Below are 17,605 nucleotides of genomic sequence, written 5' to 3' on the forward strand. Positions count from 1 at the left end.
TCTAACCAATCAGTATGTTCTGGGTTCACTGAGAGCTCCTATCCTAAAAAATAAGGTGGAGAGCCATAGAAAAGAAGATATCCATTATCAACCTCAGGCCTGCCTACACACACACACACACACACACACACACACACACACACACACACACACACAAATTTCCCCTCTTGAGGGAGCCATGCACTGTGGGTGTCAAATGTTGCCTTGACTGCCCATCATTGTGATCATCAGAGTTTAGGCTCTGTGGTGAGGTCTTGCTTTCTCATTACTGCTATGAATTATATTGTGCAGGGGTGGGAGGAACGGGACCCCCAAGGGTATCTTGCATGTACAGGGAAACATGCTGGGTAGATGCAGCTGTGGGCTGGGCAGATGCAGCGGCGGCCAGTAATTCACAGTCCAGACGCTGCATCCACGTGGAGAGTTTATTATAATAGAGAGATGAAGAGAAAGATAGGAGGGGGGGAGGGGGAAAGGGGAGGAGTTTTTCCTTAGAATGAGGCTTATAAGTCAGGATGCAGGGCAGTACCAAGGGGTGGGATTTCAAGGGGCAGATCAGAATATTAATGATTACCAGTGCCCACTTTTCATGTATACTTTTCTACACTTCCTATTGATTCCTGATCCTGAAATTATTTTTCTGCTCTATTTAGCCAGAGTTGACATTCTCTGTTTGCAACCAAGAATCTTAACTCTGTGTAGTGCTCATTTTGAAAGAAAATGGCCCTCATAGGCCCATAGGGAGTGGCACTATTAGGAGGTGTGGCCTTACTGGAGTAGATGTGGTCTTGTTGGAGGAAGTGTGTCACCAGGGGTGGGCTTTGAGGTCTCAGATGCTCAAGCCAGGCCCAGTGTGTCTCAGTCTCTTCCTGTTGCTGTCAGGTCCAGATGTAGAACTCTCAGCTACCTCTCCAGCACCATGTCTGCCTGTGTGCCACCATGCTTCCCACCAGGATGACAAGGGACTAAACCTCTGAACTGTAAGCAGCCTCCATTAAATGTTTTCCTTTATATGTTTGCCATGGTCATGGTTTCTCTTCACAGCAACAGAAGCCCCAATCAAGACACTTTGTAACTAAAGACATACAACCCTGTCGTAGTTACTGTTCCATTGCTGTTAAGAGATACTGCGAACAAGGCAACTTATTAAAGTAAGCATTTAACTGTGGGCTTGCTTATAGTTTCAGAGGGTGAGTCCATGACCATCATGGTGGGGAGAATGGCAGGAGGTAGGCAGGCATGGTGCTGAAGCAGTGGCCGAGAGCTCATATCTTATCCACAAGCAGTAGGCAGAGAGAGAAAGAGACTGTTCCTGGCATGGGCTTTCAAACCTCAAAGCCTACCCCCAAGTGACACATCTTCTTCAACAAGGCCAACCTCCTGAACTGTTCCACAAACTAGGGACCAAGAATTCAAACATAAGAGCTTATGGGGCCGTTTTTCACTCAAGCCACCTCGCTCCATTCTTTGGCCCCAATACTCCTGGTAGCCATATCATAGGCATTTTGTGTAACTCCAGAAGTCTCCACAGTCTTTCACAGTCTCAACACCATTTAAAAGTCCAAAGTCTCTTCTGAGCCTCGAGGCAATCTCTTGACTGTGACCCTCTGTAAAATCAAAAGCAAATTGCATACACCAACATCCAATGACACAGAGTATATATTACCATTCCAAAAGGGAGTGAAGGGAACCTGGCAAGGAACTACCAAAAGCAAGACTGAAACCCAGGAGGACTAACTCCAACTTCTGTGACTCTATGTCTGCTGTCAAAGGGCTTAGATGGCGTTTAGGATTTCCAACTCCTCTCTCTCTCTCTCTCTCTCCTCTCTCTCTCTCTCTCTCTCTCTCTCTCTCTCTCTCCCTTTCTTTCTCAGGCTGGTTCCATGCCCTGTTTGCATTTCTCCTTAGCAGGCATACCATGGCTCTGGCATCTCTAACATCTTGGGGTCACTTTCGAGACTTTAAAAAGTGGCCTTTCTGGGCCACCATGCAAGGACTCCTCTGCCACACGCCTGGCCTCAGGGGCTTTCCTTAGCCAAGGAGGAAGATTCCACAGCTGCTTTACTCCTGTATTTATACTGATAAAGCCAGAACCAGGTGGCTGAAACTGCCCAGCATTGCAGCCTGTTTGGGATGGAAACCAGCCCCTTCCTTGCATGATGTTTTCATATGCTGTGACTTGTTGATGCTTTCCTTTGTGGTATACAAGCTTTCCTTTTTGTGAGTCGCGGATTAGCTGAGTAGGATATTAGCCTGAAGGTACCACTCCCTTTATCCCATTTAGCATCAGGTCTGTCTTTAAACTTCTCATCTCCTTGAGCACAGGACTTGACTCCAACATTACTTTTCCTCGTGCTCTTTTTCTCCTCTCATGTACATTTTTTATCTCTTTTTGTCCCACTTTCTCTTTTTCATTATAGATCTGTGTAAGAGTGACCACTAATAACCACATGACATAGTCAATACTAAGTTGTCTTAAAATCTCCTAGACATTAGTCCAGACTCTTCAATTTAGCCTCTGGAAGAGTCTTAGGACAAGGGTAATAAACAGCAACATTCTTTGCCAAAATGTCACAACAAATAGTCTCTAGCTCACTCGCTAAGATTACTCACCTTTGAAACCTCTTGAGCTGGGCTGCCATAGTCCACATTACACTCAGCACTACTGTCTTCCATGCTCCAGAGGATGGCCCGTTAAGCCCTGCTTACAGCATTCATCCTCTGACCTAATACGAAGTCACAAAGTCCACATTGCCCTAACAAGCAGCATGAACAGGCCTGTCACAGCAATATGACACTCCCTGGCACTAACTTCTGTCTTAGTTACCATTCTATTGATATGAAGAGACATCATGACCAAGGCAACTTATACAAGAAAGCATTGAATTGGGGGCTTGCATACAGTTTCAAAAGGTGAGTCCATGACCATCCTGGGAGGGAGAACGGCAGGAGCCAGGCTGGCATGGCATTGGCGCAGTAGCTGAGGGTTTATATCTTTTCTTTCTTTCTTTTTTTTGTTTGTTTGTTCTTTGAGACAGGGTTTCTCCGTGTAGCTTTGAGCCTTTCCTGGAACTCACTCTGTAGACCAGGCTGGCCTCGAACTCACAGAGATCCGCCTGCCTCTGCCTCCCGAGTGCTGGGATTAAAGGTGTGTGTGACCACCACCTGGAGGGTTTATATCTTATCCACAAGCAGTAGACACAGAGAGAAAAAGACTGTGTCTGGTGTGGGATTTTAAAACCTTGAAGCCCACACCCATTAACATACCCTCTTCAACAAAGCCACACCCCCTCCAACAAGACCACACCTCCTAGCCTTTCCTAAACAGTTCCACCAACTGGAAAACAAACATTCAAATGTATGAACTTATGGAGCTCATTCTAATTCAAATCACCACACACCAGACCTCAGCCTCAACCCCAATACTATCCCTAACCCCAAAACCAATCCAAACCCCAAAGCAACACCTACTCAAACACTAACTCCCACCCCAACCATAGCATTAACACCAACCTCAACCCTAGCCTCAACCCCAACCCTAACCCCAACTTAACCCTAACCTCAAAATAAGAGGTTAGCTTTTACATGCTTATTGATTTTCAAGGTCCTTTGTTAGGAACTTCCCATTCATATTCTTTCATCATCTTTGTTGCTGTTGTTGGGAAATGTATGTTTTTCTTATCGCTTTGTAGAAGCTCTTTGTATATTAACTGAGAACCTCTTATAATCCCTGTATATTATAAATCTCTTCTGGTTTGGGCTTTTCATTTGCCTTTTGTAGCTAGAAATATCAGAATTAAACACAACTGGATAAATAATCAACCTTTGCTGTCTTTTGTACATTTCTTACATCTGTGTAAACATTAGGTCCTATTTTTCACATTTAGATCTTTGATCCACCTGGAATGGGAGGTGTTATTCATGTGTAGTGTGAAATAGCGATCTTATTTTACCTTTACCGTATGGGTAGCCATATGAATGTTTATAAAGAGCTTGAAATTAGGAGCTGAATTTTATGATTTTAGTAGGAATAGATGAAAGACACTAACTTTACTTTCATCAGAACTTCATGAAAAAAGGATCCAGGCGTGGGGCACATACCTTTAATCCCAGCTGTGGGGAGGCAGAGGCAAGTGGCTGGCTCCCAGGGAGTTTAAGGCCAGCCTGATCTACATATCAAGTTCCAAGCCACCCAGGAACTACATAGTAAGACTCTGTCTTAAAAAAAGAAAGGGAGGCCAGGCGGTGGTGGCGCACGCCTTTAATCCCAGCACTCGGGAGGCAGAGCCAGGCGGATCTCTGTGAGTTCGAGGCCAGTCTGGGCTACCAAGTGAGTTCCAGGAGAGGCGCAAAGCTACACAGAGAAACCCTGTCTCGAAAAACCAAAAAAAAAAAAGGGAGAGAGAGAGAGAGAGAGAGAGAGAAACAGTGCTACCATGTGGTCTAGCAATACCACTTCTGGGTATGTTTTTATTAGGGTTATCATTGCTGTGATGAAACAGCATGATCAAAAAGCAACTTGGGGAGGAAAGGGTTTATTCTGCTTACACTTCCACATCACTGTTCGTCATCAAAGGAAGTCAGAAAGAACAGGAACTCAAGCATGGCACAAACCTGGAGGCAGGAGCTGATGCAGAAGCCATGGAGGGGTGCTGCTTTCTTGCCCCTCGTGGCTTGCTCAGTCTGCTTTCTTCCAGAACCCAGGACCACCAGCCTAGAGATGGCACCACCCACAATGAGCTGGGCCCTCCCCCATCAATCACTAATTAAGAAAATCTTCTATAGGCTTGCCTACAGCTTGATATTGTGGAGGAATTTTTTCAGTTGAGGTTCCCTCCTCTCAGGTGACTATAGCTTGTGCCAAGTTGACATAAAACTATCCAGCATAGGGTAAATACCCCAAAAGAAATGAAATCTGCATTTTGAAGTAATGTCTAAACCTCCATGTTCATTGCATCCTTGTGTACAGTAGCCAAGATATAGGAATGGCCCAAACATCCATCAACAGATGGATGGATAAAGAAAATGTGAGATGCACATAGACATACTATAATGCTATTCAGCCTTTTAAAAGAGGGGCGTCATGCCATTTGCGTAGTGATGAATAAGCCTGGAGGACATTATAATAAGTGAAATAAACAAAACTTTGGTCTTCAAATGTTTGCTTTAAGTACTCACATTCTCCCTTCGTCTATAGGCCATCCTCTAACAAGCTGCCTGTGCCCTATACACCCATGGTTCTCAGGATTAGAGAACCTGCCACAGGGCATTGCTCTCCAAGGCGAGGTTTCCAGACAATATCAGCATCCCTTGTATGCTGGCTGGAAATGAAGCATCCTCGCTCACTCCAAACCTGAAACTGGAATCATTTTAACTGGCCCCCTGGGGAGTTCTATGCACATCAAAGTCTGAGGAGAGTCGGGCTACACCAGTTTCCTTGTCCATGGAATAAAAGTACCTATTACAAAAAAAAAAAAAAAAGTACCTATTACTCCATATTTGCTTCAGTTGGATTAAGGTTTATTTCAAAAGTATTGTCTTTTGTCCTGTGATAAAAGCAAAACAAAACCACCAGCCACATCTTCACCTGGTTATAGTTATTTTTAATCTCTTCTAGGACACGTTCCCAGTGGTCTCAAATGCCACCCTGACCAGGAGCACCTGATCTATCCCCTGGGCTGCACTATCCTCATCCAGGCAATAAATAGTAACGAGCAGAAATTCCTACATGGCCATGGTAACAATGTCTCCTGTCTGGCCATCTCCAAGAAAGGAGATTATATCGCCTCTGGACAAGTCACTTTCATGGGGTTCAAGGTGAATGAGATGGAGAGAATTCACTGGACGCTTACTTAGAGGTGTCTCTCTAGAAGAGCTGCGGGACTTGGGCTTCCTAGCTCCGTGTGCTCACCCTTCTGTCATCCCTTGTGTTCTCTTGTTTTCAGCCCATCAAGCTGCTCCTAAAAGACCCTGGTGTCTTTGCACCAGACGCCACGCCTTGTGACGGCAAACCCTTAGCTTAAATCTGCTTCTGCCTTGATGCTTGCTGTCTGTCATGTTTCTACCGCATGATCTGACACAGGGGAGTGGCATTATTGAGTGTGTCTCACCATGAGAGGTTCTCCTAAAGCCTGTCTAGGATCTGACAGTGTATTCTTGCCTCTCAGGCAGACATCATTCTGTGGGACTATAAGAAGAGAGAGCTGATTGCTCGGCTGTCACTGCACAAGGGTAAAATCGAAGCCCTGAGCTTTTCGCCCAATGATTTGTACCTGGTTTCACTTGGAGGCCCAGATGATGGAAGGTAATGAATAAGACCTACTTACATGCTTTCTTTCTTCCTTTTATTGATTTTTTTTTTGAGGTGGAGGAGTGTTTTGCTTAGTTTTAGATAGTTTTTCTCTGTGTATCCTTGGCTGTCCTAGAACTCACTCTGTAGACCAGGCTGGCCTGGAATTCACAGAGATCTGCCTGCTTCTGCCCCAAACGCTGGGATTAAAGACGTGCACCACCACTGCCCAGCTACTTACATGCTTTCTACCAGGTGCTACAGATATCAAGTATATTAGCCCTTCCCAGGTCCTCTGTTGGTCTATCCATATCTGAGGGTGTGGCTATATATGAAAGGCCATGAGAAAAAGTCACTTAGAAGAGTGGTCCTCAGCTCTGCTGCCAAGTGAACATCACCTGGCCAGCTCCCTGCTGCCAGGGCCCAGCTACAGAGAGACTGACTTGATTAGTCTGGGCTCTAGGAGTCATAAAACCTTCCTGGATGATACTGTGTGCACCTACATTCAAAGACCAATGCTGTCAAAGACATCATGACCACAGCCATGATAACAGTCATTATCAAAGACAAATGTGCTTTGAGTGCGTTCTGTGTGACAAGTGTGTGCTGGGAACTTTAACTGCAATAGCTCATTTGAGCCTCAGACCTATTCTTTAGAATGGAAGCCATTGGTGCCCAATGACAATTGAGCAAGTGAAGTCACTAGTGGTTAAGGGGCAGTGCTGGGACACAGACTGGTGACTCTAGACGTGATACTTTTGTCTTGCCCCACAAGTCATGATCTTTGCCCTTGGATGGACTCGTGATGTCTGACAGAGAACATAAATAAAGAGAAACTGGAAGAAATATAGGTGCATCAAAAAACATGATTCTCAGGCAGGCCTGAACTATGTAGAAAAAAAAAAAGATAGCATTAAATTGGGAAGGACGATCAATGAAATACATACTCCTGTTTACATGTTAAAGAACATAGGCGGTAGAGAATAATATATGATTTGTATAGAATCTACCAGGTATATTTCCACAGCTGTCAAGTATCTGGGTCTTTCCACCCAATCCTCCCAACTCAGTGGTAGAGGGAAGACAAAAACTCCAGTTAACAGTGATGAACATTCTCTGTTACATAATCCATACACAATTTTCTACATACACATTTTATATTTTGCAACGAATCTATTAATTTTTTATCAATATTATCATATTATTTTTGTTGTAATGTAGCTCAGTCTTAGTTACTTTTCTACTGCAGTGATAAAACACCACGACCAAGGCAACTTATAAAAGAAAGTGTTTAATTTGGTGCTTACAGTTTCCGAGGGTTAGAGTCATGACCATCATGGCGGGGAGCATGGCATCAGGCAGATGGGCGTGGCACTGCTGCAGAGCTCATTTCTTGAGACAAAAACCACAAGGTCAAGAGGAACACTGGGAACGGTTTGAGTCTTCTGAAACCTCAAATCCTACCCCCAATGACACACCTCCTCCAACAAGACCACACCTCCCAATCCTTCCAAAACAGTTCCACCCACTGAGGACCCAATATTCGAAGATAGGAGCCTGTGGGGGCCATGTCATTCAAACCCCCATGAGTTTTCACTCAGAATATCTATGTATATCTGTTCTTTGCAATGGCTATGGAATTATACCGTACCCATGTACCACAAATTCAGATTGGCCAACTCACTACCCATTGCAGATGCGTTCCATTTATTTAAACATTTAAACTTATTTCTAAACAAATTAAAGCTACATTTGACTGGGATTTATAAAGAAACTGCTGTTGGACAACGATCTATAATTCAAAAATGTGAGTTCCCTATGCCTTCCCTCTCATTCCTCTCACTATAAAGGGTTCTATTAGCCGGGCGGTGGTGGCGCACGCCTTTAATCCCAGCACTCGGGAGGCAGAGCCGGGCGGATCTCTGTGAGTTCGAGGCTAGCCTGGGCTACCAAGTGAGTTCCAGGAAAGGCGCAAAGCTACACAGAGAAACCCTGTCTCGAAAAACCAAAAAAAAAAAAAAAAAAAGGGTTCTATTGGCTGAAGGCTTTAATTAATATTATTTATTAATTTTTTAGTTAATGCTTGAAATAATGGGTTTCATTATGACAGTTCCATATACGTATCTCATCGTACATTGTTCAAGTTCATCTCCTCACAGCCTCTCTTTTCCCTCCCTGCTATTTTTTATTGATTTACTCAAATGTGTTTCTCTTTTTAAAAAATTATTTACTTTTTATTTGTTTGTTTGTTTATATCTCTGTGGATGTTTTGCCGAACATATGTCTGTGCATGGCAGAGGCCAGAAGAGTGCATCAGATCTCCTGGAAATGGGGTTATAGCGAGTTGTGACCTGCCATACGGGTACTAGGAATTGAACCCTGGTCCTTTGGAAGAGCAGCCAGTGTTCTTAACTGCTGAGCCAGCTCTCCAGCTCTGAGACATATTTCATGTAATATAAAATACATTCAGACAAGGTATACAGTTGGTTGGTTTTTAGTGTATTTACAGAATTTGAAACCCTCACTACAGGCAATTTATTTCCAGCACCCCAGAAAGGAAGCCCACAGGCCGTTAGCAGTCATTCCACATCCTTCCTCTCTCCAGCCCCAGGCAATCACCATGCTCCCTTCTGTCCTGGGAGAGGTGTCTGCTCTGGCAATTCCACATAAATGGAATTGTACCAGCCTCAGTTTTTTTGACCAAATTCTTTCCCTAAGCTCAGTGTTTCCAAGGCTTGTCCATTTGTGACATGCTATCAGTATAAATAATGTTCAAATTATACTGTATGGATAAAGCACACTTTCGTTATCCATGCAACAATTGATGGACTTTTGAATTATTTTGTGTGTGTGTGTGTGTGTGTGTGTGTGTGTGTGTGTGTGTGTGTATGCTGAGGGTTGAACCCAGGGCCTGAAACATGCTAAGAACATGTTCTAGCACTTCACTTCCGGCTCACATGGCCACTTTTAAGGCATTATTGATTATATAATAATTATTAATAATTCATAGTGCTGTGAACATACATACATATATGCTTTTGTGTGGAAATGCATTTCTTTAAAGTATGAAGCATTTGGGTTTGTCTTGCTTAAAACAGGATCCATGTAGCTCAGGCTGGCTTCCAATTTGGTATGTAGCCGATGGGGATGACCATGATCTTCTAGGCCTCCTGTGTCCAGCTCTCAACATCTGGAATTACAGAAGGAGGCACCTAATTTTAGTATCTCTGTTCTCTGGTTTGTCATCTAATTTAACTTGTAAAGGGATTACCCTTCGCCTTTTCCACATTACACAACACCCATCAGTGCCCACTAGGAAAAAGAGCCTATAGCTTTTACATCACTTCCTCTTCCTTGTTGCTGGTGATCTGTTATACCTGGATTTCAAGTCATGTATAAGAACAACACATTCCATATGCAGAAAATCAAAACATGCATGCAGGCCTGCTTTCGCACTGACAAAGGCCGGTAACATTTGCTTTAAATATTTCGATTCAAATACTTGACACGATTCCCCTTCCTTTACTCAGCATTCTTGGTATTCTCTTACAAATACTCTTCAGCTTAGGACTGAGTTGTATGATTATATCCAGGAAGATGGAAATGTCACTTCACAAAGAAGTCATACTTCTCAAAATGTGATCCCCAGACCAGTAGCCTCGGCATTATGGGAACCTGTGAGGAAAGCAAATCCCAGCCCTTCTCCCTCAGGCCGTCTGAGTCAGATACCCCAGGAATGAGGTCCAGCTGACCTGGGTTAAATGGCTTTTTTTGTAATAAATATTTTAAAAAATTTAGAAATTGCAGCTGGGTGGTGATGGATCACACCTTTAATCCCAGCACTTGGGAAGCTAGAGGTAAGCAGATTTCTGTGAGTTCCAGGACAGCCAGGACTGCTTCACAGAGAAACCCTATCTCGGAAAAAACAAAACAAAAAAACAAAAATTAGAAATTGCAAGCATACTGCCATACACCTTTAATCCTAGCACTTGGGAGTGGAGGCAGGTGAATCTTTGTGAGTTCCAGGCCAGCCAAGGCTACATACATAGGGAAATCCTGTATCCTGTCTCAAATAAATAAATAAATAAATAAATAAATAAATAAATAAATAAATAAATAAATAAATAAATGGATGAATGAATAAATAAATAAATAAGATTAGTTGTGAAATAATTCACTATATGCAAATGGTGTACGGATGAAATCAGATCGCTGACTGTCTGGTTGATTCTGGTTCCCTTGCGTCTTTGAGTTTGGAAACACCACCTTATATCACCTCAATTACAGTCGCCTTTGCATTTTCTTCTTTGTATATGCTAGAACACTTCCTCAAGGCACGAGAAGCCTTTGTTGGACCTGATGTCCACACTGGAGGTGGGGTAGTGTACAGGAGAGAGGCTTCCCAGAGCACCTCTATGAAGACCTAATAAATCAATATTGTGGGCTTTTCAAGATTTTTAAAGATTTTAAAAACGAGAGCTATGTCTGTCTGATCTTTCTGTGTGCCACAGCGCACATGTGGACATCAGAGAACAACTTGTCCATATTCTCCTTTCTCCATGTGGGTCCCACACATTAAATTCAGGTCAGCCTGGGAGGCTTGTGAGCAAGCACCATCCTCCCTGAACCATCTCACAGCCTGGGGGGGGGGGGAGAAAAGGTTTTTTGTTTGTTTGTTTGTTTAAGAGCCAGCAGAGGTAAGAAGAGGCCATCTCAGATCCTACAGAGTGAATGACAGGAGGTTGTAAGACACCTGATGTGGGTGCTGGGAACCAAACTGCTGTCCTTTGGAAGAGCAGCAAGTGCTTTTAACTCCTGAACCATGTCGCCAGCCCCAAGGAAGATGTTCACATGAGATGGATACTTGATCCACTGAGATGCTTGTGCATCTGAAATGCCTTGATTGATGGGTCGGTTCACTGGCTTCCAGTCCCAGAATAATGTCCCTTCAAAGCTTTTAAAGCATCACGTTAGCCTCCCAGGGAGCAGTGTAAGCATTGAGGAGATGCTTGGGGGTGGGGAGGGAGAGGCCAAGTGTCCCCTCACCAGGACCGGTTCGTTTTGTTCTTTTTCTTTCTAGAACCGTTAGGACAGTTGGTCACTAGGAAAATCTGATTTGCCCTGTTGGTGTCTTCCCGCTTCTTGTTTGGCAGTGTGGTGGTGTGGAGCGTAGCCAAGAGAGATGCCATTTGCGGCAGCCCCGCGGCGGGCCTCAATGTCGGCAACGCCACCAATGTGATCTTCTCTCGGTGCCAGGATGAGATGTTTGTCACGGCTGGGAAGTAAGTCTGTGCGGTGAGAATGTCAGACTCAGATTACCATGCCACCTGCCCAGAAAACATGCGTGTGCCAGTTCTGGGGGTGGAGATGGGGAAAGGATGTGTCTTGAGCCCTGGACAAATACTTTACATTGTAATTTTTGTAAGCACTGAAAAAACCCTTTCAGCCGGATGTATTTTCAGTAGGTTTCTTTGAAAATGCTGTTGGGTTCTACTGGAAAGATTCCACGGAATGGTTAAAAGCTTCTTTAAAAAATTTTTTTTATTACATTTATTTACATCTTGTGTGTATGTGTGTGTCCATGGATGTGCCTCAGCAAGTATATGGAGGTCAAAGAACAACTCGTGGGAATCAGCTCTTCCCTTCCATCATATAGGTCTTGAGGATTGAACTCAGGCTTGGCCACAAGCTCCTTTATTCACGTAGCCACCTCACTGGCCCTGAACCCTTCTTAGGATTCTTTTTGTCGTTGAAAAGACATGAGGACTAATCCATGCTTGCCAAGTAACTTGCACAATCGCATGGATTCACTTCCTGGGTTGGCATTTTTTGCCACCTGTTCTTGATTTAGGCCTAATGAAGTGATATTTTGCAAAAGAACCATGTCGTTATATTTCAAATGTTTAAGCTATTAGCCACAGGACATAACTCAGAGTCAGCTTCAGCCAGCTTAGGTGAGGGAGCTGGACATGTGAACAGAACCTGCATCTCTCCCACAGCATAAATTAATTTACAGATTGTCCATCAGAGCCCCGCTTGATGTCCTGAGGGGAAGGGGAAAGACATAAACATGTCCTTTCCCACATCACCCACTAGCTTAACGGGAAGAAATTGGAAACTGTAAGGCAGAAGGACAAGTTGCGTGAAACTCTCTTTGCAATTCCTCTGTCGTCTCCCATCCATCAAAGGTACATACTGTTCGTTCCTCTCCCGGCCAGAGTAAATCTGTGCTGCTCAGTCTCTATCGTGTCTCCTGTCCCCGCCTTGGGACACACACGCTGCATCTATTCCATGGCTGAGTGAGGATGAACTCACTGAGAGGAGGTAAATTCTTTGGCATCCATGAAAGCCCTCCCCAGCCAGGCAAACCACGTTCCAACCCTGCCCTGCTCTTTCTGCCCAAACAGCCCAAGTTGTCTCAATGTCTTCAGCCCCCTTGTGGTCTGTAGATCAGCTTGCCTCTTTGTTTTGCAGGGTCTGAGTTCTTTGGTTCCTAAGCGGCTGAAGGCTTCGGTCCGTTCTAATGTCTGTGGGCAGTGTTTCCAGTGTTTCTCCAAAAGTCAAACCTTAAGTTTTATGGGAAACAATCTTTTTTGCACCATTTGTATTCCAAGCTGGCTTCAATTTCATGTGATGCCTGTTCTTAAGTATCACTTGGAGTGATCCACATTTTTAAAATTTCTGTTGTGACACCAGGACACCCTGATTTCTCAATCACAGTCATGGTTTCGTGTATTCCACTATACGGTGTCCTTGAGACAGTCTGGGCATCCCAGTGTTTCAGCATCTACACTCTATCTACCAGTAAGGCCACGGGCTCTCTCTCTCTCTCTCTCTCTCTCTCTCTCTCTCTCTCTCTCTCTCTCTCTCTCTCTCTCTTCGCTTCACTTAAAAATACATTTAAATCTTACTATGTGTACAGTTCTGTAGAAAAAAAATTGGCATATTCTAATTAATACTTTCTGATTGAGATGTTGGCAGATCTCTTTGCAATATTTTCTTTTTTAATAATACTTTTACTAATTCTTTGAGAATTTCACACAATGTCTTTTGATTATATTCATTTTGGTATTGTAATTATTATTACAGAATTATCGATTCAAATGAACTCAGCATATAGAGGTAAAGTGCTTGCCACATATTACATGTCACACTAATTACCAACTTAAACTCTCATTCACTTAGTCTCATTTCTCTTTCCTTGGAGACAGGAACCCCCAAACTCAACTGTCCTCCATTAAGCAAGGAGCTTATCTGTAACCCCAGCATTTGGGAAGCAGAGGCAGGAATTTTAAGGCCAGCCTTAGTTACATAGTGAGTTTTGAGGCCAGCCTGGGCTACATGAGATCTTGCCTCTAAAGGAAAAAAGATACCTTTTAAATGTTTCAACACAACTGAACACCTTGACTTATTTTTCCTGACTGAGATTTGGTGTTCCAAACAAACATCTTCCACTCTCCCTCCCCCACCCCAGCCTCCAGTACATTCCATTTAGATTCCATGTGAGTGAGATCAGGCAATATCTGTCTTTGTGCGACTGGCTTATTCCAGCCAGAGTGATGTTCTCCAGATGTCCACTTTCCTTAAGGCTGGACAGTTTTCCTTTGTATATATGCATACACACTTCCTTCATCCATTCATCTACAGATGGACATTCAGTTTGTATATGCTATGATGACTACGGGTCATAACAACATATGCACACAGTATATATCAAATAACACTGAAAGTTGCTGGAAGTGGATTTCAAGCGTTCTTACTCCAAAAAGATAAGTGAAGCAATACATATGCTTAGTAGTTTATTTTAACCATTTCATAATGTATACATGTGTTAAAACATCATGTTCTATATCATAAGTGTATATAATAGTACTTGTCAATAAGAGGGAAAGAATGAAAATGAAGAACCCTGTTTCTTTTTCTACATTTATTTGCATGATTATTTAATTAATTAATTTATCTTTCAGTCAGGTTACACTATGTAGCCCTGGCTGTCCTGGAACTTACTACATAGACCAGGCTGACCTTAAACTCCCAGAGATCTGCCTGCCTCTGTCTTCTACTTGTTGAGAGGAAAGGCCTGTGTCATCATGCCTGGCTTGTATGCTTTATTGTATACACGCTTATTTTCAGTACAGTCGGAAGAGTATGCACCTCAGTGTCTGAGAGAGCTGGTATGAGTCCTGTTCTGCTGTATACGAGCTCTGTCCGCATCACCTCATTTGCGGATCACAAAACCTACCTCTGAGGGTTGCCATGAGATGGAGGGGAAAGTTCTCAAGTTGCACAGTGGGCTATAAGAATAAAAATCCTCAAAGATGTGTATCTCTCTTCCTTTCAGCTTCTACTTCAAGCTGGAAGGGGGGGACGGGGGCGTGGCGGCAGGACCTAAAAGATGTGAAGCAGTGTTTAAAAGGGTATCCATTTGATTGTGACTTTTCTTTGTAGTGGGACAATTCGAGTGTGGGAACTGGATCTCCCCAATAGAAAAATCTGGCCAACTGAGTGTCAAACGGGACAACAGAAAAGAATAGTCATGACGACTGGAGTAAGTGTCGCCTCAACCATGGCTACGTTAAGAAACAATGAGTGCAGGCGCCTGCCATCAGTCCTGAGCTGGAGTGTGTGCGCACTGGGCCAGGCTAGGGAGGAAGGACAGACTTGTAGAATGTTGGTGAGGAGGTATACTCAGAGGGAGCACCGCAGCTGGGAGGAGCTGGGCAGCGTTAAGAGGTCCCACTATAATACTGGGACCTGAGCAGTCCTCGGACATCCACAGCCAGACCTGGCGGGAAGCAGTGCGGGGGCCAGGTGATACTGAGAGCATGCAACACCTCCCTCTGCAGCTATCGTTACCTCTTCCATTGGAAATAAAGTCTCTGATAGGAATATTCATTGTTGAAATGCAGACTTTCTCACAAAGAGATATTATTAATACGTTTGAATGTAGAGCCATAATCCATCCGTAGAACCCTGTGCTCCGTTGACTTATTCTTTTTAATGCAGAGTCCTTTCTATGAACGTAGCCTCTGGAAACGGTGAGATAAAGCGAATGTGTGTCCTCATAGGAGAGGCACATCTTTATCCTAAGAGCCCTTTGGAGGTGACTCAGCCATTGGCCCTGGTCATGCGTGTTAGCATCAGACCCAAATGAGTGTCAAGACAATTCATAGTCCAACATTTCCTCCTGCTGCTGCGGGAGGCCCTGACTCTGCTCCTCTCACAGCTGGGCTGACCTATCCTTGAGTCTTGGGAAACAGATGTTACCGTGCGCTTCTTTGTCAGTCACTACGGACTTTCATCTCCTCCCTAACGGGGCTTCACAGACCCTTGGGGAGTCTCAGGTCTTCAGGTTTCTGTTTCTGACCTCCCAGATGGCTGGTGATGACAGCTTTTTCTACCTCGGCACTACAACTGGGGACATTCTCAAAATGAACCCCAGGACCAAACTGCTGGTAGACACTGGGCCTGCGAAGGACAAGCTCAGCTTGGTGAGTAGAACCCATCGAGGTATGACATGATCCTTCTTGTCTTCATTTTTCTTCCCGCCACTGATAGCAAAGCCTTTCGTTAAGAAGTCTGTTGGGGACAGAAAAGGCAAATTATCAATGGTTGCGAAGCCACACCCAAGTTGGCAAACCGCACTGGTGTGTACTCCAAGCCCTACTCTCTGGTTTTTAACTTCAGGGCAAGGACATTCCTAGGTGTCACTGTAGGGTATCAATCAGTGCCTTGCCCATTTCCCCCTCTTCAAAGCACAAGATCTGTTTCTTTATGAGCTGAAACTACATTGGTTCTAGTCCAGTTGCCATCTGTGAGAGAGGGAGAGAGGGGTGCTTTATGATGTGTGTGTGTGTGTGTGTGTGTGTGTGTGTGTGTTCAGCTCTAATAACTAGATCTTAGATTTTAGCCTCAGTGATGCTATAAGTCTTTCATGAGACCAAGAAATCATCAACAGTGCATAGTTGCAGGATTCTTAACAATTCGTATCAAAACTCCAGTAGGCAATGCTAACTAACATGTAAACAAAAATAAAAGACCCACCACTGAATGACGACTTTCTACAGTAAGGACAGCTATCTCTCATGTGCCCAGGAAGTTCCAAGCGCTGGAAAGTTTGTATGCTAATTCCCGCACCTGCCTGTCTCGTTTCTGATATCAGGGCAGATGGTTCCCATGGAAGCACAGCTACTTTCCCACTTAACAGACATTCTCAAGAAGTGAAATACTATGCAGTCCTCTTGGGAAAATGTCAGTTTCCTTAACCATGTCATCATTTAACATTCAAACTTTTGTGGATTAAAGAAATCCACAAAAAAAAAAAAAAAGGGAAGAAGCCATGATACAGACAATACACATCGATGGATATTTAGAAATAACTCTATAGGAGAGATCAAAGTGTGGCCTAGATTGGTGTTTTTTAGAATTATTTAGGAGAGACAGATTCTAATACTAAGCAGATAAAACAAGGCCAATCAGAGGAAAAGGAGACCTATCTTGAGCCCTGTAAGTTCCAAGGCCTGCAAGGCCTCCAAAGGCCATCTGAAGACACTACTTGAAAACTACTGATAGTTTCTGTTTGCTTGGCTGGGTTTTGTTTGTTTGTTTGTTTGTTTGTTTGTTTGTCTGGGTTTTTTTGTTTTTGTTTTTGTTTTTGTTTTTTTGTTTGTTTTTTTGGTTGTTGTCGGTTTGTTTTGGTTTTATGCCTGAACAGTGCTTGGGAACAGATGTTGGTGTGGTAGTGCCCTTCAAACCGCTGGCATTTAAGCCTCCTACCAATTTTTGCATTGCTGATTCTTCCAGGACTGATGGTTAATCCCACAAAGCAGTCCTACCAGCTCAGCTTTCCTGTGGCTGGAAAGAAAAGATTGCTTGAGGGATGAAAAAAATTAGAGGGGTCAGCCGGGCGGTGGTGGCGCATGCCTTTAATCCCAGCACTCGGGAGGCAGAGCCAGGCGGATCTCTGTGAGTTCGAGGCCAGCCTGGTCTCCAAAGCGAGTTCCAGGAAAGGCGCAAAGCTACACAGAGAAACCCTGTCTCGAAAAACCAAAAAAAAAAAAAAAAAAAAAAAAATTAGAGGGGTTACTGAAGATGCCTTGCTTGAAAATCAAATGGCCTTGGGCAGTTACTCATTTCGAACCTCTACTCAAATGTTCTCTGAAGAGCGAGGCAAAGGATTATCATGGTTTATTAGATAAATACATTAGATACATTATCGTGGCCTATTAGATAGATACACAGTACTACAGTGGAAGAAGTTGCCCGGATGACAACGATGGTAGCAGTAATAATTACAACAGGGTGTTTGACAAGGTC

At 43.8% G+C, this 17,605-nt stretch overlaps 1 protein-coding gene across 1 annotated transcript in view; it reads left to right on the top strand.

Moving 5' to 3' along the window:
• Cfap52 (cilia and flagella associated protein 52) overlaps positions 1-17,605 on the top strand; it is a 41,589-nt gene that overhangs the window by 1,534 nt on the left and 22,450 nt on the right. The window contains exons 2-6 of the mRNA XM_052757871.1: positions 5,618-5,817; positions 6,168-6,304; positions 11,443-11,571; positions 14,738-14,837; positions 15,664-15,780. Of these exons, the coding sequence (XP_052613831.1) occupies positions 5,618-5,817; positions 6,168-6,304; positions 11,443-11,571; positions 14,738-14,837; positions 15,664-15,780 (683 nt within the window). The remainder of the gene's footprint in view (positions 1-5,617; positions 5,818-6,167; positions 6,305-11,442; positions 11,572-14,737; positions 14,838-15,663; positions 15,781-17,605) is intronic.

Source organism: Peromyscus californicus, unplaced genomic scaffold (genome assembly GCF_007827085.1).
Source record: "Peromyscus californicus insignis strain IS unplaced genomic scaffold, ASM782708v3 Scaffold_3__1_contigs__length_106647218, whole genome shotgun sequence".
NCBI lineage: Eukaryota > Metazoa > Chordata > Mammalia > Rodentia > Cricetidae > Peromyscus > Peromyscus californicus.